The 25632-nt window shown below is 40.3% G+C and overlaps 1 protein-coding gene across 5 annotated transcripts in view; it reads right to left on the bottom strand.

Moving 5' to 3' along the window:
• The window catches only part of specc1 (sperm antigen with calponin homology and coiled-coil domains 1), an 80169-nt gene that overhangs the window by 36619 nt on the left and 17918 nt on the right, over positions 1-25632 (bottom strand). For all 5 annotated transcript variants that reach the window (XM_085420094.1, XM_085420091.1, XM_085420092.1 and 2 more), the window contains exons 4-6: positions 5191-6752; positions 2168-2375; positions 1533-1606 (exon numbers count right to left, since the gene is read on the bottom strand). In XM_085420094.1, coding sequence (XP_085276220.1) covers positions 1533-1606; positions 2168-2375; positions 5191-6752 — 1844 coding nt within the window. The remainder of the gene's footprint in view (positions 1-1532; positions 1607-2167; positions 2376-5190; positions 6753-25632) is intronic.

Consider the following 25632-nt stretch of genomic DNA (forward strand, 5'->3'; position numbering starts at 1 on the left):
CCTCCATAAGCTTCAACTGGTTCAAAACTCCGGACCAGAACACAGAACCCCCCTCCGACCAGCACACAAACCCTAACCTTCAGGAACTTCACTGGCTCCCTATGAAATTCCGAATAGTATACAATCTTCTTCTGCTTACCTTCAAGGCCCTTCATAACCTTGATCCTCCCAACCTTTCTGACCTGTTAAGCACTACCTCTTCTGCCTGCTCACTTCGATCTTCTTCTATCCAGCTTGCTGTGCCTTCTTTCTGCCTCTGCACCATGGGAAGCAGAGCTTTCAGTTGCTCTGCTCCCAGGCTGTGGAACTCTCTACCCCCAGATATAAGAAACACTGGTTCTCTCCCCCAGTTTAAATCCCAACTCAAAACCTATCTTTTCAAATCTGCATATTCACTGTGAACTTACTGTTTATTTTATCATGTGTTTTTTTTTTATTTTTTAAATTGTTCTTCATTTTGTCATTGTTCTATTATGCGTTTTATTCTATTGTTAAGTGTCCATGGGTGTCTTGAAAGGCGCTTTTATAGAAAAATGTATTGTTATTGTTATTATTTCTTATCATTATCATTATCATCATCACCATTATTATCATTGTTATTATTATTATCATCATCATTATCATCATCAATATCAATCAAATTTGTACTTTATAGATTTTGGGTTTTTTTGTTTATGTAGTCTCTGCATTACACCAAATTTTGTTTTCTACTAGAACACCGACTTTCCTCAGGATTTGATAAAAATTTCAACAGTTTTAGTATTTTGTAAGACCACCAACAATCAGCAGCCACACAGCACAAGCTGAAGATTACGATAATGATTATCACCATTAGATCCACCAAGTCTTGATCTGCCACACTTGATGTCTTTTTTAAATCTATAAATGTCCATTTTAAAGCGTTGGTGGCTGTAGCTCAGGAGACAGTACAGGTCTGCTAATTGGAAGTTTTCATGAATTTGTGTGAAAGCATGTGAATGAGACATGTTGTAGAAAGTGCACTGAGTGCTCAGCTACAGTAGAAATGCTGTACTATACAAGAACCAGTTCATTAAAACTAAACTGATGGAAGAAGCTGCCTGTGTCAGGACCCCATCTGCATATTCTAAAATGCTACTGGAACAATGTTTAGTGGAAAGAAGACTTATTGGTCTCTTTGGCAAAAAAAAAAAAAAAAAAAAAAAAAAAAAAAAACACAAGGAAAAACTGAAAACATCACCATGAACTTAATGTGTCACTCCACCAAAAATTTCTTCCTTGTAGGAATTCAAGGACAACTGTAAAAGAATGGCTACGGTTATGTGAACTAAGCTGTAAGTGCATAACTCTGTGACAATTATCACAATAATATGGATGCTTGCATGGCTTAAAAATGAAAGAGAAACAACATACTGTAAACGAAAGATGTTATATGGTATACACTAAACAAAAGGGCTGTCCTCTGAGCGTGTCACATTACATGCCACATAATTAGAGAGCTACCAAGATGTGAACTTTTAAAACTCAGTACATCAGGTCTGCACACTTCTTACCTTCATTTGTCTACTCATAACTTTCAGTTGCCGCTCTGCTTCAGCCTTCTGCTCCTCCAGCTTTTTGACCAGATCTGCAATGGTAAATTCAAGGTCTTTGAGAACTTCTGCCTAAACACTACCATCGCTGAGGTCTAGCTTACCGTAGGTTTAATAAATAAGCATTCACTATGAGCAGCACAGTTTTCAGTATTGTGGAGCGCAACCAACTTACAGCTTAACATCTATTGTATAAGTAGTGGTGTCTAGCAATAGCAATATCAGACTAAATCCAGAATTTGTAGAAGTCTGTCAAAACACAGTGTGTCCAGCTATATGGAATGAGCCAGCTGCAGTAATGCAAAGTCAATGACAGATGAGTTACAGCATGAACTCACATTGCATGGCGCTTTTATACACTCTCAGTTGCTAGTTTATGAGCTTTCATTAATGCAGTCTATTCCAGCGCTCATTCAATAAATCTTACCTTTATGAATCTAAAGCTCAGTGTTTGTTAAAACTGTTTAAAGATGTGATGTTTCACCACTGTGGACACGTTTCTAATATTTTATGAGCATTTATGAGGACTTCAAGTTATGACTCCACAAAACATTAGAGAATAGCAGGGACCTGAACCCCTATTTATATTAACTTACTTTCCATGTCCAGGACAGCCTGGTTGGTGTGACAGTTAACAGCCCTCTGCTGCTCCACCTGGTCCTCCAGCTCAAATATGGTCTCCTTCATCTCCTTCACCTGGTTCTCACCCTGGATTCCCGCTTCCTCCAGGGAAGCCACTTGGTTACATAGCTCCAGTTCTCTCTTTTCAGCCCGCTCCTGAAGGTGCTGACATTTTGCCTCCACCTGTGTACATGTAAACATACAAGAGCTTACAGTGACTTTAAGACATCATTGTGCAAAACAGACATGTGGTTAAGTTGCCTTTGGTTAAAGAAAGAATAATAATGGATTTCACTGTATATATCTCAGGATATTAAATAAAAGGTACTTGCTTCATTTTTTTTTACCACAACTCCTCAATCGTTGTGATTAATAAAACAAACAATAAAGTTGTGTCTGACATCAGTAATTTGGCATTCAGCGAAATGAGTGACATGAAAGATGGCACCAACTCTGACTAGTTCTGACTACATCATGGTGTTTTTTGCTCCACTGAAAGCTTTAGTCAAAGTTCTACTATGATTGCTGCTTTGAGAAATGACTTTGTAAAGTCAGTCTTTGACAGAACAAGATACTAAAACGAGACAGTGATGTAGTCACGCAGGACACCCTCCAACTGACACCACGTGGCTCTAATAGATCAAGATGTTTGTAAGTGAACTTATGGAGTGGTCACACCCTGACACCCACGTGCCTGAGGAGAGTTATGTGACTCTGAGGGTCCACCCTACTGTTGGCACCACAGTCACAGCCCAGTAATGACGACATCACTATGTTGGGGCTCATTTCCAAGGGAGACGAGTCTACGTACAGAGACGAGGTGGAGCAGCTGACGTCATGGTGTAAGGCCAATAACCTCCTCCTCAACACTTCAAAAACCAAAGAACTCATAATAGACTTCAGAAGGAAAAAGGCAGAGATCCAACCACTATTCATAAATGGGGACTGTGTAGAAAGGGTGGCAAGCTTCCGCTTCCTGGGAGTCAATATAGAGGAGAACCTTTCCTGGAGTGTGAACACCTCCGAGCTGCTGAAAAAGGCCCAACAGAGACTGTACTTCCTGAGAATTCTCAGGAGGAATAACATCACACAGAGACTGCTGGTGTCCTTCTACAGAGCCACCATTGAGAGTGTTCTAACTTACTGCATATGCATCTGGTACACTAGCTGCACAGGGGCTCAGAGGAAAGCACTCCAAGGGATCATTAACACCGCCCAAAAGATCACTGGCTGCCCTCTCCCCACACTGGAAGTTCTACACAACGCCCACTGTTTTAAAAAGGCCCAAAACATCATAAAAGACACCTCACATCCTGGCCACTCCCTGTTCGAACTGTTGCCCTCAGGCAGACGGTACAGGGCAATCAGAGCAAGGACTAATAGACTCAAACACAGCTGTTATCCAACTGCAATAACACATCTGAATACTACAAAAAAATGTCCATCACGCCACTCTTGTGTTAATCTATGCACGGTCTGAAGCATGTGTGTGGGAATGTATGTGAATGTTTTACTGTTATATCTTATTAGTATTTTAAGTATTCTATCTATTTTATTTATTGAATTTTATTGTTTTATTTATATTTTGATATTGCTAGGGATGATGCAATGATCGGGGACCATTCTTAATTTCGTTGTTCTCATGACAATGACAATAAAGTTTCTGATTCTGACTAAGCTGATGGTGACACATTTCGCTTTGGAACAACAACCGCCAACATGACCCCTAACTCATACTGCCTCAGCGGTTCTCGGATGTGTGGTGTTGTAGGGGAAAACCAAAATGAATACTGAGGAAACATATGAAAATCATTTAAGTGGCATTGAGTTCATGCATTGCAGTGGTGAGGTACTCAGTACCAATTTAACGGTCATGTTCACACCAGTGTGAGAGAAGTTTGTCCTCAGTCACACTCAAGAGAAAAATCACATGGCTTTTCCTTTCAGTCAAATTTTTAATCATTAAGATTCAAGACTCTTAATTATGAAAGCAAAACAAATTTATAGCAATAAGAAGTTCTGTACTTCTCAAGTACAATATATGCACAAGATTATAAGATATTACGGACAACTATGGCTGCTGTGTTTTGCAATTCTATACACAACTTACAGTAAGAGCGGATGAACAAATTGCTGTTTTGGTCACAGCAAGTCATAATTTACATCACAGGACCACTTTAAAAACAGTCCACAGGATCCATACTAAAACTGTACGGTGGTTGAAATGATCAGCGTTGAATTTTAATACGTTTATTAAGGAGAACTTGTTATACAACTGCAATTCTTCGGCTTAATAAATCAAACATAATTAAAAGCACTTGGTTGATTACTTGTATTTTTTTAAAACATCTGTAACATGTTATATAAAGTGAAATTAAATTTGTGAACTGGATCATAGACTGTGCCCAAATTCAGGGGCTACATCCTTCGAAGGACCTGGCCTTCCCGGTCTATGTAGGCCGCGTAGGTTGGAAGGGCAAGGCTGTTAAATTGGACGGTCTAGCCTACGACGTGTGGTTTCTGTTACCTAGCAACCACGACATAAGCAGCTACACCTGTGGTGAATGGCATGTTCGACAGTATACGTGGTTTGTCATATTTTATTTACATTATTACATCTATGTAAGCAGTTTCCCCAGTCTAAAAACATGTATGTATGCATCAGATCAGAGTATTCATTCATTCACACACACAGTCTTCCAATTTGTTTTTATACACTATTATTTTTGTTTTAGGAATTAGCATACACCTATTTCTCAGTCAAATTTGTTCATAAGGAAACATCATAAATGAAGTTCTTACTGCTCACATGCCACTCGGTTGCTTCCACTGAGTGTACTAACTACAGAGAGCCAAGATATGAATAGTTTCCAAAATGTCAAGCATATTTTCTTTATAGTGCATTTATGTGTTTAATCAACTGACCTGGTGAAGGTGCAATAAATATATTATGAATGCCAAGACGGAAAATATGTTATCAATTTTGCCCGTCTCTTACCTTAGACACGGAGGCTTGCACATGCTCAGTCTCAGCCTGCGCCTGAAGCAGCTCCTGTCTTAGTTCTGTCAGCTCCACTCCCAGCTTGTCTCTCTCAGTGTGGGCTGTCTTCAGCAGAGTCTGCAGCTCAGTGTTGTCACTGGCACTTTGCATAGCCTTCAACTCAGTCACTTTTTGCCTCTCAATGTCCACCTGTGCCTTCAACCTGTTGTTTTCCAGTCTCAGACCCTCAGCTGTTGCCCTCTGGTCTTCTGCAGCTTGAGCTGCCTGACCTCCGGCTTCCAGCTCTCTGTCCAACTGGGCTTGCAACCTGTCTAACTCCTCTCTGAGGCAGCGCACCTGGCTCTGGGCCTCCTGGTGCTCCTCCTCCAGGGCCCGCAAGCTGCCCGTTAGTTGCTGCTGGATGTCTACTAGCTTCTCCCGTTCAAAGCGTGAACTCTCTACCAGCTCAGCATACCTCTGCTCCAGTTCGACCAGTCTAGGCCTCTGGCTACCCAGCTCCTCCTCCCTCTGGGCCTGAGCCTGAGCCTGCTCCTGAAGCCGGACAGAGAGCGTTTCATTCTTTTGGGCCAATACCTCCAGACGCTCTCTCTGCTGTTGAAGTGAGGTCTGCAGGAGTCGTTTCTCCTCAACCAGACGCTCGTTCTCAGCTGTCAGCTCCTGCACCACTTGCTGCTGGTCAGCCAGCTCCTGTATTGTTGCCTGCAGTTCCTCCGATGTGCTGTGGTGGCTCTCCTCCATCTTGTGAATCTGTTCGGTTAGGCTCTGCAAGGAGATGTCCTGACCTCTGGCACTGTTAACTGCGCCTGCTTGATCAGTGCTCCCACTGACACCACTGCTTGCTGATTCTGAGCGTGATGGGATCTTCTCAAACTCTGAGGAGTCAGGTGACGGTGACCCCTTGGTGATGTCAGAACTGGAAGATCCAGAGGTTTTGAGTGGGCTGGCAGTAGAGGGGAGACTATGCTGTTGCGGAGCTGAAGAGTCTGAGGACAGGCCATTCACCAGAGGCTTGGAGGAAGTGCTTGTGTTTGTACTACAGATAGAAGATGCCTCCAAGCTAAGCAGCTTCTCCTTCAGTGCCTGATTCTCCTCTCTGAGGGCTGCCAGCTCCCTCTGAAACTTCCCATTCTTCTCCCTCAGCTCTCCAACCAGCACAAGGGCCTCCCCCACCTGTCCTTGCTCGCGATCGGCTGCAGGTTCTTGAGGTGAAACAGAATTGGATGAGGGTGAGGAGGAAGCAGAAGAGGCTTTACCCTTACAGCGTTGCAACTCCATCCTGAGATTGCTGATCTCTAGGTCTTTAGCCTTTGCCTCAGCAAGAAGCTCCTTCACCTGGCTTTCCAGAATACTCCTTTCTTGGCCCTCTGCATCTGCACGAGATTTGGCTGAATTACGGGTCTGTCTTGTCATGGTCGAGAGGCTGGAAGTGCTGGCACTGGAAACCAGTCTCTTTGTGGAATTGCTCTTCAGCTGGTCCCTTAGAGAGCTGCGGTCTCTTGTTATGGCAGAGGGCATTTCTCTAGGAGCAGGGATTCCAGACTTCTTGACAGTTTGTGCACCTGAAAAACACACAAAGAAGTATATAATGAAACGGTGTTTAATTATCCAGTGGCAAAACTGATTTATAAGTGTAAACAATTTTTTCCCTTCGCTTTGTCAGCTAAAAGGCCACTTTAACAGACTGTGTTGGGGACCAATTGTTATAAAGACTTAAATGCCAAAACAAATCTAAGCCTCTACATCTGATAGCTGCTAAAATCATAACTATAACCTTCAAACAAAACTGAGTGGCTACATAAGTAGAACCACTGAAAATTTCATAAAACCAATACAAACAATATTATTTACAAGGATCAAACTTGTTAATTGTGTTTAATAGCTAAAGTGGATCAAATACTCATTTAATTTGAAACTGAAAAATACAAAGAAACAAAAGAGTCCACTTGGACTACAAATGTAAATCCTGTGATGATACAGAGTCCAGATTCATAATTTGTGATTCATGCATCAATAAACTTGTTCTTTGTAGTATTATCATGTAGCAGGCTTCACACTGACAAGTGGAGGTTAACAGAATCAACATACCCCCATGCTAGAACCAGGAATTTGTTAACATCATGTGATGACACTAACTGAACAGACAGTGCATCGCATTCATACTTGTATTATTCAGCACATGGTCACTATACCCTATTCACATATTGTTCTCTGTTTGGACAACAGTACATTTGCCTGACACTGTCTGTTGCTCGCTGTAACCATTCATGACTGCAGCAGAGCCTAACTGCATCAATGTGGGCTGCAGCCACGAGGCCTTTCTAGACCCCTCTCAAATATGAAGAGTATTTACTGATGCCTCGCATGAGTTGTGTGCCGCCTGAAAACGCTGTATTGTTTGTTTTCAGATCATCAGCAAACAGCAAAACGGACACAAGGGGCCTGCTTGTTTCAAAGGATGACAAAGGTCCCTGTGCACGTGGAGCAATCAGGCACAGAACAGTTTAAGCAGAGCACAGACAGAGACAGCACTGTCTCTCTCTCTCTCATACATGCAGCTTCATCATCAAGCCCCCAAAGCAAAGGCTAGACAGGCATCCTGTGAGAGGAGACGGATCATCACCCAGAGCAACATGCGCACACACTTCAAGCAAAGACGCATACAAAATGGAAAAAACAAATGGACTCATTTTGAATGGAAATCCTATACCTCCGTGGTTTTTTTTTAATACTGTGCCATTGATAGGCTCTGTACACAGACTACCCCCTCATTCAATTAGGTAGGTAGGCAGAAGCTGCCAACACTGGCACAATTTCTGGGGTACAAAGCTGTTTAAGATTCCTGCAGTGAGAAGCCTTGCTTCGAAAGCAGAGTGGTAAAATCATATCAACTGTGTCAAAGTTTTCAGTGAAAATCCTTAAACAATCAGATTTGAAAGACAACTGTAGACTATGCAAATGAAGAATAGTAGCATGGGCTCTGGACACTGTGTGTTGTCACTCCTTAAAAGATCTGCCACGTGCCTCAAATGAAGGGATGCTACGGTTTTCTTTCCAAGCTCCTTAGATGCTACAGTTTATAAATGCAGAACTTCTTATCCTGTCAGGTGAACTGAGACCCAGATCTTCACAAAGAGCCAAAGAACTGCATCAACATTCACAGTTACATGTCTGCATTTCACAGATGATGAACCCATGACTGACAGAATGAGGACAGAAAGCACTCCTAAAGTCCCATGAAAGATGTTAACATAAAATAAACCCTGAATGTTTACTACATTTTACTATGCACTTCTCGAAGCACCATCCACACGTGGGAGGCAAAGAAACACCTACCAACTCATATTCTAATGATGGGTGCTAATAAAGAGAGGCTAAATAGGTCTATGTGAGAGAGAGTCTGGAGTGATTAAGATCAGGCTATTTCCTTGAGAATGACTGATGCCAAGAATGGGACTGTGGGCCAGCCTTCCATTTGCTGTCCCTTCATCTTCTGTTTTCTTCTTGCTCTTAGTGAATAAAACCCAGATGGAGCACATGAACTCACTCATCTTTAGATCACCCACCTCTTTAACCATGACATCACCACAGCTGCTTCATGTGCACAGAGAAATGACACCAGTCTCAATGCCAGCAGTTAGCACATGCAAAAAGAGACACTAAATAGCCACTAGTATACAGAGTCCGGTAGTTACAGAACCAAGCCTTCGATGCAAGGCTCCATATCAGAGGTGCTTTGCACTCCAATGTATCCAAATTCTACCAATTACCATTAATTAAAACCACTTATAGTATGTTTCAGTTAGAAACATTACAGTCAACAAAAGACTGATATTTACATCTGCAATAATTTATATGTGGTGATGGTTTTGTTCCACAAGCTATCTATTCTGCTATGTGGATAAATGGAAATTCAGAGGCAGGGAGAGCAGAAGCAGGACCTCCCCAGGATCCAGGACCTCAGGAAAGTAAGAGCTGGGGTGAAAGTGGTTACAAAGTGGCTTGGAAATACATGCTGATAGAGTTTTAATAGCATGCTCTATATGAGATTTGGTAATTGGATGAGTAGCAGACTACTGATTGGCATTGAGATCAGCTTATTGTCTGGGATTTATGGCAGGTACAGAACAGGTTGAACTTCCTTAAGGTTACTGAGCATTTGGTATTACTGCTGACAGGTGACAGTATTTTTTTTTTTTAAAGATATAAAATATGATAGCTGAAGAGTTTTTACTGAGACAATATAGTTGACATGGACATGAAAAGGCACTTATAATATTATTTCCTTATAAATAACAGGGGTTTCACAAATGTTGAAGAACCAAGAAAGTAAACAAAAGAACTATTAAAAAAAATTAACCATCACGTTTTCTGAGAGTAAAACATACCACTTAGTTTACAGACTAATGAAAGAAAGAAAGTAGGTGTGTTAACATCACTAATTAGGTGTCCCTCCCATCACTAAATTCACACACCACATTACAGCAATTTGACTGTTCAGTCAAAGCGGTAATATTAACTGAGGGCATGAACTGCAGAGAAAGCACAGCACAGACTTTATAGTTTTCAGGGCACATTAAAAACTTGTACTTCTAATTACTCTATTAATGTGCAAGAACTACATTTACTTTAGGGTCTTCAAAGAATAACATTTCCACTGTGGGTGTGCAAGTGCAAACCTTTCACAAATCAAAGTTAAAGCAGAGATAGTTAGCGGTTATCTTCCCCTTAATTTATTACAGTCTTTGATGTAGGTTGGCTCAGATCCAGAATCTTTTATAGCTACATCTGAGAAGAACTACTAAATTGATGAAAAGGAGTGGAATGGGCAGGTAAATGACATACTGACTGTACCTCTTCTAGAAAGGAATAAATCTGCATGCAGCCAATGAGACCAACTCTTATTAATAGGGAAATAAAACTACTGGGAAAAGCCAGCTTTGAACAAAAAGGAGGGAATCTTTCCCAGAGCACTTTCACTGTTATATTCAGTGTATCGGGAACCGTTTTAGCCCTCTTGTCACAAATATTAACGTGTTGATTATAGCTGCCCTGGAATTTTCATATACAAGCTATACCACCACTGTTTATACAGCAACTACAAAAACAGCATGCATGTTATTGTGGAGACTGCCCACATGAAATAAATGTGTTGTTTACATTAACTAATTATCTAACTGACTCAAACAGAATGACTTCCAGTAGCGCAAACTTTTAAAAAAAAGTCATCACATTAATGCAGAGTGCAGGCTTTTTTTTTTTTTTTGCTAATGAAGATAAGCTTTCAAATCACAGTGGGAGCCGTGTGGATGGACACAGTCCAGCACTGACCAGTCAACTGCAGCTCGCCTGACAGCCAGCCAGCTAAGAGGTGACAGAGTGCACAGTGAGCAGAATGCACAAAGCCTTCAATTTACAGAGCAGCAGGATCATGGGTGAAGAGTCATGGTGAAATAATGACTGCAGGTGGTCAAGTGTCAGACAGTTGGCACCTGAAATGACGCATTGGCACCGTCACCATAATAAACAAGCTTTGGAAGAGAATCTCTTACTGCCACCCAGCAGTCTTCTCCTCTGGCTTTGAGGAAATGTGATGTGCAGTTTTCCAGTCAGGTGGAAGAAGAAAGGAGAGACGGAAACACAGTCTGTGTGTTTGGACTTCCTGTTGTCCCACTGACAGGACATGAAATAGGTCAACAGGCGCCCTTCAGTCAGATACCAGGACTCAGGCATTCCTTTCTTCTTACCAAAGAGGAAGATAGACAAAACTGAGGCTCCATGACTGCCACACTGACTGAGCAGAGATTAGTGTGGATGCTGAACTGTGTTACAACAGCCAGTCAACCACTAAAAACTATTAAAATTCTTTTTTTAAAACATAAACATGCTTTGGAATATAGCACAAACATGTGTTTCACAACAATTCCTTAAAATTCCTCTTTTTTAAACTTGCTCTCATTCAAGGAGCATATTTAATGCAATAAGACAATTGATAATATCCAAATAATTGAAGCTCCTTCAAGCAAGTCTCACTACAGTCTAACACCTGTCTTAAAAAGCATTCAAGTACAAAGACAATTTGAATTGTTATCTGCATTTGGGATACCCCCCCCCCCCCCCCAGAAAACAAAACACAACACCTTGTTCATGTTACTTTTACTGTTACTTTGAACACCAATAAATATTTAAAATTATTACTTTGTAACACCAGATTTTAAGAGGTTTTTGTTTTTTTAAACCAATATCAGAAAATGCTTCTAAGTGGTTGGCGAGCTGCTCTGCCATCAGGTTTATGGCAGTGCAATTGTAAAAAGTAGACTCCATTCAAACTTTTATTACTAGGCTGAAATTAAGGCAATGAACTGCTCATTTACTCATAGACACAGAGCCTCCTGGAAAGCATCAAGCCTCCCTAGTCTCCTCTGTAAGCAGAAGTGCAGAAAAATACCCCATTAATCTAACGCCCTTGGTGTAACCTGCCAGCAGGTGACATGTTAATCAACTCTGCCAGCAACTGACCGGGCAAACCTTCCACCCAGTCTTTGAAGAAGACATAATGTGTGCCAGACTGAGCTGAGATACTCGTTTCTGCCCAAAAAGTGTACAGCTCTGTGCTTCCTCTGCAACTCAGCAGGGAGGTGCACCGTGAGAGCTGGCAAGCCAAAGAGGGACACTTGGCCTGAGTTCTTTGGCTCCTTTAATCATCTTGATTGAATCGTTGCAACTGGCCTGCATGTGAAGACTTTTAACACAGCGCCCTTATGCTGATCCACTCAGCTTCACATTACTTATAGAGCCAATACCCTACAAAGAAATCCAATAGCACAAGCCATGAGCAGGCCAAGTGAGAGGGAGGATTTCTCTATGCATGGAAAATAGTTTAACACTGGACTCATAGAAGGATCATATGGCATTTTACATGCTAATGAGTTTAAGGGATCAGCCGGTGTGATGGGTAATAGGTTGTCATGAGTATTACTTGATTTAAGCTTCTGATGATTTCCATCTGAGCGTTAGTCCTTTAGAATGACTACTACTGACTTGGGCTGAATTAATCATCTGTGATTTGCTCTCCTGGAGTAATCACAACAAGGCAATAAAGCAACATATCCTGGAATTATTAAGGAAAAAAAATAGAAACTGAATTAGCAACTTTACAACTTCTAATCTTAAATTACACAGAGGAACTTTGGCAGTTTCGGCTGGCCAGAATTAAATGGATAATCAAAAGAAAGGAAACTAATTTTATATAATAATGCAATACATCTATGCACAGTTCAGCTTTAATGAACTACTAATGCAAATTCAAAATATGAGCTACCTCTAACCAAGTCTGCTGATTTTCCAGGGGACTGAAAGGACAACAATATTAGCCATGGCTCACAACGCACAATCACTCACAAACTCACCTTGTTCTCAGCACCACTGAGGGTACCGAGTGAGTGATCTTTGTTGTTCCATTTTCTAGTATGACCGGACACTAGGGTAGAGATTATTAACAAGATGACACCCAGTACAAAGTGACAGTTGTGTGAGCTTTCTTTGGCCTGTTGTTCTCAAGACAAAAACTGGGCTAACATTGACAGAAAGGCCAGGATTATCATTCCCAGACTGAGGATGAACCACAGCCAGCTGCTGACAGATATACAAACCACATCAAGTCAAGTTTGATTTGGTATGCATTGAACACACAATCACAGGCTTAGTGGCTTGCATGTCAGATCCAGCATTCTTGTAATGGTGTCCGTGTCATACATGTATTGTTAGTTGCTCTATCATAAATTTCGGAGTTTTATAAGCTCAGGGATGAAGGCAAAAAGAACAACAACAAAAAAGTATCAACTTTGATGTCCAGGCTACAGCCTCTGTTACACAAACAGGACATTTAGACAGCACACACGTCCCGTTGCAAACACAAAGTACTACAGCATGGATGGTGTTTTTACTGTACCAATTGCCAGCTGCCACGGAAAATGTGACTGGTGTAACTTCCTCACAGTGTAACTTCCTCACGGTGTCCTGACTATCAGAAGTTGGACAAATGTGCTTCCTCATCGTAAATCCCTGCTCTGCGTCAATTTACTCTGATATGCCATTCACATGGCACGTTATTCCGTGCCCTTCCACATTCTTTGACTTGGAGCGAAAGTCTGAAATGAAACCGAGTAAAGCTGTGTGAATCCTAAAAACTTGAGTCCATGGAGCGTTCTTCTACTTAAATATACGAAAATACATCTTCTGTGTCAGTTCACAAAGACTCACACACAAACATACAAAAAAAATGTGTGAAAACAAGAAAAGAAATTTTCAATACTGAAACAAGTCTATTTATCCACACATACACTGTAGACAGCTAAAGGTAACGGCATTTCGATTGGTGTTTTAAGTCATTCCAAATTAAACATAAGAGCCCTGATGTTGCTGTACCACTAATACACTGAGTGTGGACAGAAAGAACAGTGTTATTGTAATGACAACATGCCAAAATGCCACATAAATATTAGGCTCCTCTACATTTTTGGCCATGTCCTCACACATTACAGCTACCTCCAAGCATTCCAATCAAAATTCTGCAGAGACCACAAATGTGTGAAATTCCCATTTTTGACCATATGAAAATCACAACAATCTATTTGACCTCATTACACAAACATGTTTTAACCTTTTTTTAAACAATTCCTGAGCCCCAAACATGTATAATTTATTGAGTTGTAGGCCCGAAAATAGACCCACTGTTATTGGACCATATTTCACAGATGATTCATCAACAGCCGACAGCTCGCTGACCACAGGTTTGGCTGCTCTCCTGGTCAGGAGAGAGGAAGCCTTGTTGCAGTAGTAGCCATCAGTGTGGTTTGCTCGTGATAACGACCCGCTTATCACTGCAGCAGACAGCTCACTCCTTAGACTTCCACTTGAGAGATAACACCATCAATCAAATCAGAACAAGTTCCTCCTGTTCCCACATTTCTTTCCATTCTTCAGGCACCAGAGTGGTTATTCGCTTTTTAAAATCCCAGTCTGACAAACCTCATCTGGCCTAACTGTCAGGGTGTATCAGAAAGCTAATGGAGGAATTACAAACTTCACTGTTTTTGTCCATCAACATATTGTTGTTTAGCAGATGGTGACTGGTGACTTTATTAAGGCCTAAGTATCTTTTTTTTCTGTGCATCATTTGCCTTATAGCTTTTGGCATATCTTGATGTCAAGAAAAGGCATAATAAAAATATTTCAATATTTCATTTGTGATAATAGCTCAGTGTGGGTAGTTAATAAAAATAGGCCCTTCAATAGCTAATATAGCTGAAGGAATGTTTAATTTCATAATGTAGGTTCATGTGGGACGCTGGACCAATCATCATCGAGTACATACTGCATTTAGTAACTGCATCGTTTAAGCACTTCTCTTAACTAAAAGAGAATAATTGATTATTACTCCATATTACCAGTTCACTCTAATTCATTTCCACCACGCATACTTCTACACTACCTGTAAAACTGTACTTTGCACCCACATGTTGCTTAGTAAACAGGTAACATTTTGTGAGATCAAAGGTAACATTAATTTCTTAGTTCTGCTTTTAAATTCAGTATCAGCAATCTTTTGTGTATAATGCATTAACTGTGTGCTCCATGCGGTATGTACACTGGAAAGACCTAATCTTGTCAAGCAAGCTGCAGCCTGCAACCACTGCCTTCCAATCTGAGCCTTCTGTGCTTTATCATCCAACAACACATGCCACTGCTATGAAATGATGCAGCTTACGCCCACGACTGATAAAATACTGTATGTGTGTGTGTGTGTGTGAGAGAGTGCGTGTCAATGACTTGGGTCTCTGCAGAGCCATGTCTAAACTTGCAAATATAATCACATAAGCGAATAAAGATGTGATTAATGTCTTTGTTTAATATTTTATATTAAGAGGCTCTGCACATAAGATGCTATGCTAATTTTGTTACAGAAATGTTGAAAGCTTAAGATGTGAAATGTCCTGGTTGTCTGAAGATCAGCACAAAGTGCTGCTGAGAGCAGTTCAGAGGGACTGAAATAGGAATCTTACAGTGGCACAATGAACTCGGGGATGTGAGCGTAATGATCTCCTCTGGCAGGTTCCCTCATGCTTACTGACAGGCAAATCTAACTCGGTACTTGCCCTTCGCATATATACAAACACAGATCTGTGCTGTCTGACTAAATGCAGAAACACACCAGATCCAAAACCACACAGACATAACGTAGAAGAAGAAAGCAGCAACAAACTTGTAACACGCTTAAACAGCTTCTGTAGCTCCAGGCCACATTCAGCCAGCGCTACAGTCAGCACTCATTAATCAGGACTTGTCTGTTAAATGTACTTACATATTGCAAATAGTATTTAGAAATAGTCCATCTTTCTTGGTTTTTTTTTTTAACTGAGAAGACAAACGAAACACAAAGATGTGATGCTGAGGTAAACCACGATACAAGAAGCAGACCTGACTCCGTTTCCTCCTGCCTCCCTGCTTGGTTCCCCATGTTGGTCCGCTCCGCCGCTCCCACACTCCACACCAGGGCAGACTAATCCAAGAGTCCGTGGCTGCGGGGGTAGAGGTGTGTGCGCGCGCACGAGTGGTGGGCTTGTTTCTTCTGTTCAGCACCCAAAATCAGCACCACATAGAGAGGACGCAATAAGAGATGTGAAATCCTTCTTATTCTTCCTTCTTTTCTCCTCTCTTTGCCAGGACTATACGAGTCTGTGTGTCTGCATGAGCATGTGTGAGGAGACGGGCTGCTGTCCCATCAATGAGTGAGTGTACGTGAAAGCGTGCGAGTTTGTCCTCCAGGATGGTGACAGTTTGTCACACTGGCAGGCGGGCAGGCAGGGAGCGTCGTGTGCACCTCATTATAGTACTGATGACTGGAATCAGCTCAGAGGAGGCGTGGCTTCCTCAGCCAGACACAAACCCCCCCCGCAGAAACACACACTTTAACACACCTCCTCTCTCTGCTGCCAGTCAGTTTACTCTCACTAGTACCAGCTGAACAATGGAGAGATGATCTGTCCCTCAGTGGAACAAAAAAGGACAAGTATGAGCCAAAGAAGAGGGTGGAGGGAAGTAGGAAGGAAAGAGAAGCAGGAGCAAAGGAAAGGCAACATTTGTAATTTTTGGCAGATGGTGGCAGCTTGTCTTTTCTTTTCAAACTTTCTTCCATGCCTGCTCCCACATACAGATTTATAAAAATATAAAGAAGAGAAAAGTCTTCAAAAATGGGAAAAGGAGATGCGGGTGTGAGGAGTGTGTGTCAGGGGCCACCACAAGCTTTCACTAGCATTTTCCCTACAGTGCACCCAGCAGGGAACAATAGCATGTGCATGTATGTGGGTTCACCTACATGTAAAAAGCTGGGAGGGGGTGATGGTCTAGCTTTGGTGTTTGTTCTGTCTTCTCTCATTCACAATATAAGTACAAAACTGTAAAGGAGAATAAAGTATGATCAACTATAGTAGCCTCTTCTTTAGGCTCCTAAATGTTGAATAGATTAGAATATACCTGTGTGTCAAAATAGCCTGTACTCTAATATGTAAGATCTGACTCTGAGACCCCAAAACATCAAATGCACATGGATGTATTTCTTCAAAATTAACATTCATTTTTGCTGCACTATATTTTTTTTTTTAAGCTACACGTGACACAGATAAGCACTGATATTTTTAGGAGTATGAGAGTCTCTGTTGCATAAGTTGAGAGCTGCTGGATTATTTTCTTTCTGCTCAAAAGAACTGTAGAAATGTACTGATAAGCAGAATAATAATGCAAAGGTCATTTATAGTTGTGCATTTTTAGTTGAATATAGTTTTGAATTAGAAAATATTATTAACAGAGAAGCCATTTAAAAATTCTCTAGTAGCTGCAAGGAAGATCTAGTTTGCTACACGATTCTGCCCACGTCAGCCTGAATATTCAGCCCTTTGATACAACACTGTACGGGTCTTTTCATATCATATGATTGTTGCATAAACTGCTTATACAGCTTCCTCTTCCTTTCCTAATATTTTCTTCTCTCCTCTTGGAGCAGCACATCCACCTTGGTAAACAAACATGCCTCTAATCCAACTAAGAATGTTCTCCTCACTGCAGGATGTTCATCTCTGCGGGTCCAAGAGACCCCTTTCAAAATTTGGCAAGACCACTGCTCTTTGTCTAGTGTCTTTCGGTGACTCGCTGGGGTCACGGGCTTCTACACAGAGGAATTTCAAACTTTGAGCCAAAACTCTGGCCAGCAAACCTAAAAAGCGCAAAATGCATTTAGCCTGAGTTGATCCCAGATACAAGAGCAAAGCTATAACTGCTTAACGTAAGCTTCTTTTCCACTGTATGCAAAATAAATAGAGAACACAATCATACCATTTTATGATCATTATGAGAGACAAAAGGAAGAGATAAACAGTAATGCTACTTTTTTTAATACTCTCTGTAGATACGGTAAGCATATACAGTCCTGTGAAAAAGTATCAGCCTCATGTCTTATGTTTTATGCATATTTCTCACACAGATCATCATCAGATCATGTTCAGATATTAGACAAGGTTAACCTGTGTAAATACCAAATTTGATTTTTGGATAATAATTTCATTTATTAGGGGACAAAAACTATTCAAAGCTACCCAGTCCTGTGTGAAAAAAGTATTTACTGCATTTCTTAAATCACAAATTAATTATAAATAAACACACTTTTATTTATAAAAGTTAAATTCACACCTGATTACTGAAAACTAGTTTAATCAAAGAATCCCCTAAATAGAACCTGTCTGACAAAGTGAAGCAGGGCAAAAGATCTCAAAAAGCAACACATCTTGCTACAAACGAAAGAAAAGGAAACAAAGTCACTGACATGTATCAATATGGAAATGAAGTGAACCACAGTGAGATCCATCTACATCCATCCACAAATGGAGAAACTGTGGAACAGTGATGAACTTTCCTTGGAGTGACTGCACTACCAAAATTACATCAAGGGCACATGTCATACATATTGCCTTGAAAAAACAGCAATTCATGTAAAACTAACACTAAATATTATAAAAAGAACATCATACCAACAGTCAAACATGGTGGTGGTAGTGTGATGGTCTGGGGATGCCTCACTGCTTCAGGACATGGATGACTTGTTATAATAGATTGTTACGTTTCGGTGTGTCAGTGTTTTGTTTTTGCATGACTTATGTATTTCCTGCTTTACTTTGAAAGTCTGTGTTATCTTAGTGTGTTCAGTTTACATTTTCCCTGTCTCGTCAGTTCTAATTTGCCCCAGCTGTGTTTCCCTCCTGTGGTCCATTTCCTGATTGCTCCCTCTATGTATTTAAACCCTGTGTTTCAGTGTGTCATGGTCGCGATCTCCCCCGTGTTGTAAATAGTTTGGTGTTTTGTTGTAAATAAATAGTCTGTTGTAAATAGTTGTGAATGGGTTTGTCAATACTTTCGTCATGGGATATTTTCGTTTTGGGGATTTTGGTGGAGAGCCTTCGTGGTTTTATTTTCCTTATCTTTGTTTTTCTACGTTGCACCCCGGTTGCCTAGGCCGGGGTGTAACAAGATGGAATCTATAATTCTGTATATAATTATAATTGCAGGGTTATAATTCTCTCTATAACCCTGATGGAGAGTGTCCAGTCATCAGTTTGTGCCCTGAAGCTTGGGTTATGTGGCAGGACAATCTGAAACACATCAGCACGTCCACCTCTGCATGGCTAACCCCCCCCCCCCCCCCCGGAAAATTACGATTTTTGGGACGACTTGGTCAAATGTTGCTTCTGCATGAGTTTGCACAGGGCATTCATGTTAAAAAAAACAAAACAAAAAAAAACAAAACAAACAAACAAACAAACAAACAAAAAAAACAAAAACGCTGCACAACAAGAAGGGTGGAACAAAATTCCTCCACATTGACATGAATGACTCACTGGAAGTTATCACAAATACTTGATTTGCAGGTCTTGCTGATAAGAGTGGCACAACCAGTTTTTAGGTATAGGAGCCAATTACTTTTTCACATAGGGGCAGGCAGATTTAGATAGCTTTTTCCTTTATTGAATGAAATCATCATAGGAGATTTCTTATATAAATAAATTGATTTGAGCCATGTAAACACTGAATTATATTGTAAAGGTGCAAAACTGTGTCATCATATCATATTATTGCCATATTCATATCATATCTTGCCTTTTGTATTTCAGGTTATCTTTGTGTATTATTAATTACGGCTTGATGATCCGAAACATGTAAGTGTGACAAATATAAAAATAAAAAACCCACTAAGGAATCAGGACGAGTGCAAATACTTTTTCACTGCACTGTATGTCTCACGGCTTTTCATTGTGTGTCTGTTTGCTATGGCTGACTGCTTATGCTGAATGAGGTGTCTCAGTGGACTGTAACACGTTTGATTAATTTATCTGACATGTACTGTATGAGGAGTTCTAGGACCATACCAGTTTTCCTCCTGCCTGACGCAAGCAGACAGGGCCCTGCTGGGACCATGTGCTATGGCTGAGTGTGGTGTCTGGGTTGTGCATAGTAAAATTTACAGACAGTATGGGGTCCATAGTACCTGAAGCACACCTCTGTCTCCTGGCTCTGCAGATCATTGACCCTTAACCATTATCTGACATCTTCTTTTTCTTCAGACAGTGAATTCAGGCACTATTAGAAAACTGACACAAGCTATAAACTCATTAATAGAAAACAAAGTCAAACTCTATCAGGTTTAGCCAGCCAACCTCAACTCCATCACTGTATGACAGGCAAGTTCACAAAGAAGACACTGGATGTTAATGAATAACTATAGTATTCACACTAATAATGAAAACTTGTCTCTTGTAAATCATCTGCCTCCACCCAAAGAGTATTCCTCGAGTAGTGCTGATCATCACACCAATAACCTTTGCATAGCCCACCTATAAAAATACCCTCCCTCTATGAGAAAGCTTGTCAGTATAGTCTCCTGAGTTACACTGGGAAAGCACTGCACTGACATGTCATTAGGAGAATTGCAGAAGAAACACAAAACACATTAAGGTGTCTGTACTTAAAAATGTCCCGCTCTCAAAAACTCCTCATGTTGGTTGGAGTCGTCAACCTTGATGTAAAAAGCGACACAGCCTACAAAATCTACACAAAGGGAGTAAGAATGAGATACGATCCGATATGAGATCAAATACGGCAATAATATGACATGATGACAAAGTCTTGCACTTTTACAATACAATTCAGCTCAAATCAATTTATATAAGAAATCTCCTATGATATTGGCTGGCACATTATCGCAGGTATAACACATGATGACAATTAGATATATTAGATAAAAATGTATAAGAAAGCATCATATATGCATGTACAATGACTACAGCTACAGTACATCTCAAACCTATTTATACAACAAACCTACATTACATTATTATATTAATAAGAGATAACATCTTATGACAGTCATTTCTACTTATAAAGTCAGTGTTGCTCAATCTCTCTCACTGGTATAACCACTAAACATCACGTGACATGAAAACATGTGATCAATAAAGGATAAATTAAGGTGGATAAATCCAGGAGTAAAGCAATGTGAATTTTGTCTAATAATAACATTAATATTACAAAATATCATAATAAATATTAGATTACGATAATCGGATATTTAAAAAAAAAACAAAAAAAAAAAAAAACACAACAACAACAACAACCCCTAACTAAACAAGAACTCTGATCACATCAGTGACCAGAGTGAACACATTGGCTGCACAGATGTGAAAGAAAGCTGTGATCCTTAGATGCTCCCATTTATAAAGTTATGCATTTTCAGTCCCGAACATGCTTTTTATTTATAGAGCAGGGCAGCTTCATCTCCCCTGTTCTTGCTCACTCCACAGGGACCCCTCTGAGTGAAAGCTTTACTGAATTATTGATTAGGAGTTTTAAATAAGTCATCAGGATGAGGCTGGGTTTTAACCCGTTGTCTAACAGCATGGCACAGTTGGTAAAGTGCCAGAGGGGATAAGGGGATAGACTCCATTAGCAAAAATAACAGTTTTGATTCATTACTATGACATGCTGTGAGGGTGGGCCACAGCTTGCATGGGACAGACAAAGGTGGGTTAAGACTGGCAGTCAGAGGAGCTTTTTTTTAAGAGACTGCTGTGAGTGTGCCTCTGCCCCATGACTCCATATTTTTTCCCATTACATCTTCCCTACTCAGTATGACTCCATTCTCTCTAATCTTATGAAGTAATGCAGTGTTTCAAGCAGCTCCAGAGTGATGCATAATTTGCAATACAAACCCAATAACTAAGCAGATAATAACTACACAGAGATGATTTTTTTTTCAAAGATTATAATAAAACAGTTTAAATCTATTCAGTTCTATGGAAAGAAATATCACAGATCAGTTTCTAAAAAAGACTGTAGACTGTTGCATGAAGGTGAATTTGCTCCCTAATTAGCGCAAGAATTATGTTGTTTATCTTCCAAAAGTGTGCACGATATCACATCTGACCCACTTCTCATGAATCTCCAAAAATAATAAATTATGCATTAGTTCTTATTCAACAATAATATTCTTTACTGACTTTTGCAAAAAAAAATATGAGGTTACCATATGGGACAAACGACTGTGCACTGCTTAATCGTTTCCAAAATCCACGTGTGTGTGTTTTCCTTTTTTTTTTTTTTTCTCTTTTCTTCTATTTTTTTTTTTTTTTTTAAAGGAAACTGAAACCTGCCTGAAACCACAGGCCCAAAATATAGGTGAGAAAAGACTCAATTTACTGTTTGACGCATGTGATGACAGTTCTGCTGCAATGTGCCTTAGAGCCCAGTAAGCCTTGATAGCTTGATGGCTTCATGTCAGTACGTAATGTCACTTATTCGCTAGGGAGCAGCTCATGTGCTTATAACCCACATGAAAGCTGACGGTATCACTAAGGCAAGCCTGATGACACATTACAGCATCAAAGTCAACATTTTTATCCCAAAATGTCACAATGCAAATGTTGAATATTTCACTTCTCTGCACACTCAAAAAGTAAATCTTCTTCAAGCAGATATTTACTCTCCTTCCACATCAATAAATGCAAACATCCAAGACATTTCTGAGCATTACATCACAAACGGTTTGAAAGGCCACAAAGCATCACCCCAATCTATATTCAAAGCCTGTCATTCCCCGCTGTGAGACTATTTTGGAATTCTGATTTAGTATTGGAAGCAGCAAGCTAAATGATAATTGCCGAAAGCTGTATTCAGGGCTGACCATCGCTGCTATTTCATGTGTCACATTTCATTCTCAGCATGCTCAATGGCTTTGCTTTTTTGACACGTTTGACACATCCACTTGTGTATCTTCTTATGTCTTGACGTGCTCTGCCTCACTGCAGGTGCAGAACAACACAGATGGCCTGAAGGGAATCATACAGCAAAAACATCCACTCTTGTCACGTTTGTCCTACAACTACACACAAGGTCAGAATATGCCTGTTAGCCTGGGGTTCTTTTAAGAAGTTAATCTCAACTCAGTGAAAGCAGAGTTCATATTTTGATGAAATCTATTTGAAGAGACGAACATATTTGGGGATTTGGGCACATAAAAAAATGAAGATGATAAAATCTTTCAGATGTTTTCATTTCTGCACATGAACTAGACGCCAGTTAAGATCAGCAACTTGGCTGAAAAACAATCTAAGTGATCTTTGTGTTACACAAAAAGATTATATTTTCGCTGATATAAAACACAGTCTTACCCTCCTGACAACCAGCCTATTCATTTATGTCCTTTGTAACGGACACTTGTTTTTGCTCTTATTTTTGACTTATTCGAACTACCCTACCAAGTCCTGGTTTACTAAATAGAGGACATCCTGGGCTTTCCACTGATATCTTATCTGTTTTTTGGGTGGCCTCCTTTAGCTCCAAAGAGGCAGGAAATCACAAAAAAGTTCAATGGGAACATTCTTTTTTTCCTTGGTTCTCATTTGAATATGACAGCATCACAACCATATTTTAAAGAGGTTTTCCTCTACGGTATATCTCTGTATTCAAATGGAATTGGATACTAGAAATTTCCAAGCAAAACTAGGTCAAAGCAAGTTTGTAATGAATTTATCATGAATAGCATAAATTGGGCATCTGTTCTTGTCCTTGGGTGTGAAAATGCTTTGAAAAAGCAAACTTTGGTTAATTAGAGCTCAATCCGGTGAAAGCTGATCATGGTCTAATTGTGTATGAAAGAACTGAGAGCCTCACTTGGCTGTGGTTTCTGAGCTCCTCGGGAGTCTTTTGTCAAATAGAATTCAATTATCTGCGCTTCTGCACAAGAGCCCTTTGAAGAAGAAATTCACCAGAGCACAGCATCCACACACTGTTTGGATGGGCTGCCATAAACAAACACAGCTTTCTCCCACACTAAGGGTATGCACAACATTAATTACTGCAAACAAATCCCTGTCATTATCACCCATCATATTTGTTCTACATGTAATATGCATTTTGCCATCATGTAGCTGTTCTGTTTAATAGCCAATGCAAAGTTTAATATCACCACACAAGGTCATGGATAACAAGATACTTGCATTTGAATTTACTAAAAGGTAAAAAGTACTACACTGAGCCACCATATGCTCCCCAATTAGCATTGATCATTTAGTCAACACCATCTTAGCGCTAAAACTAAACCTAACATTCAACCTAGACATCTTTCAGTCTGGGCAGAATGTCCTATTTCAAACATTCAAATGTTCATTATATAGCTACTGCTGACCCTGTGCATTCTGTTATTGAATAGCCAAAATTTTAAATCACAAATTTACACATTTTTAATTTTTCCTCTCTATTTCATCCAAATACTTATCAATAAAATCTAAATTTTATGTAGTGAAATGTCTCACGAACCCCTAATACTTCTCAGCAGCTCTTACAATTATGCTCTTGTTTACACACCATATTTATTAAAAGCAGTGTTGTTGTACAAACCGGATTGCATAAAAGTTGGGACACTAAACAAATTGTGAATAAAAACTGAATGCAATGATGTGGCGATAGCAAATGTCAATATTTTATTCAGAATAGAACGTAGATGACAGATCAAAAGTTTAATCCGAGAAAATGTATAATTTCAAAGGAAAAATATGTTGATTCAAAATTACACGTTGTCAACAAATCCCAAAAAAGTTGGGACAAGCAGCAATAAGAGGCTGGAAAAAGTAAATTTGAGCATAACGAAGAGCTGGAAGACCAATTAACACTAATTAGGTTAATTGGCAACATGATTGGGTATAAAAAGAGCTTCTAAGAGTGGCAGTGTCTCTCAGAAGCCAAGATGGGTAAAGGATCACCAATTCCCACAATGTTGCGCAGAAAGATAGTGAAGCAATATCAGAAAGGTGTTACCCAGCGAAAAATTGCAAAGACTTTGCAGTTATCATCATCAACTGTACATAACATCATCCAAAGATTCAGAGAATCTGGAACAATCTCTGTGCGTAAGGGTCAAGGGCTACTGTGATACTGGATGCCCGTGATCTTCGGGCCCTTAAACGACACTGCACCACAAACAGGAATGCTACTGTAAAGGAAATCACAGAATGGGCTCAGGAATACTTCCAGAAACTATTGTCAGTGAACACAATCCACTGTGCCATCCGCCATTGCCAGCTGAAACTCTACAGTGCAAAGAAGAAGCCATTTCTAAGCAAGATCCACAAGCTCAGGCGTTTTCACTGGGCCAGGGATGATTTAAAATGGAGTGTGGCAAAATGGAAGACTGCTCTGTGGTCAGACGAGTCACGATTCGAAGTTCTTTTTGGAAATGTGGGACGCCATGTCATCCGGACCAAAGAAGACAAGGACAACCCAAGTTGTTATCAACGCTCAGTTCAGAAGCCTGCATCTCTGATGGTATGGGGTTGCATGAGTGTGTGTGGCATGGGCAGCTTGCATGTCTGGAAAGGCCCCATCAATGCAGAAAAATATATTCAGGTTCTGGAACAACATATGCTCCCATCCAGACGTCATCTCTTTCAGGGAAAACCCTGCATTTTTCAACAAGATAATGAGAGGCCACATTCTGCATCAATCACAACATCATTGCTGCGTAGGAGAAGGATCCGGGTACTGAAATGGCCAGTCTGCAGTCCAGATCTTTCACCTATTGAGAACATTTGGCGCATCATAAAGAGGAAGGTGCGACAAAGAAGGCCCAAGACGACTGAACAGTTAGAGGCCAGTATTAGACAAGAATGGGAGAGCATTCCTATTTCTAAACTTGAGAAACTGGTCTCCTCGGTCCCCAGACGTCTGTTGAGTGTTGTAAGAAGAAGGGGAGATGCCACACAGTGGTGAAAATGGCCTTGTCCCAACTTTTTTGGGATTTGTTGACACCATGATATTTTGAATCACCATATTTTCCCCTTAAAA

The sequence above is a fragment of the Rhamphochromis longiceps genome, linkage group LG10, assembly GCF_057381845.1.
Source record: "Rhamphochromis longiceps isolate RC_006_pf linkage group LG10, R_longiceps_female_GT1.1, whole genome shotgun sequence".
NCBI classification, from domain to species: Eukaryota; Metazoa; Chordata; class Actinopteri; order Cichliformes; family Cichlidae; genus Rhamphochromis; species Rhamphochromis longiceps.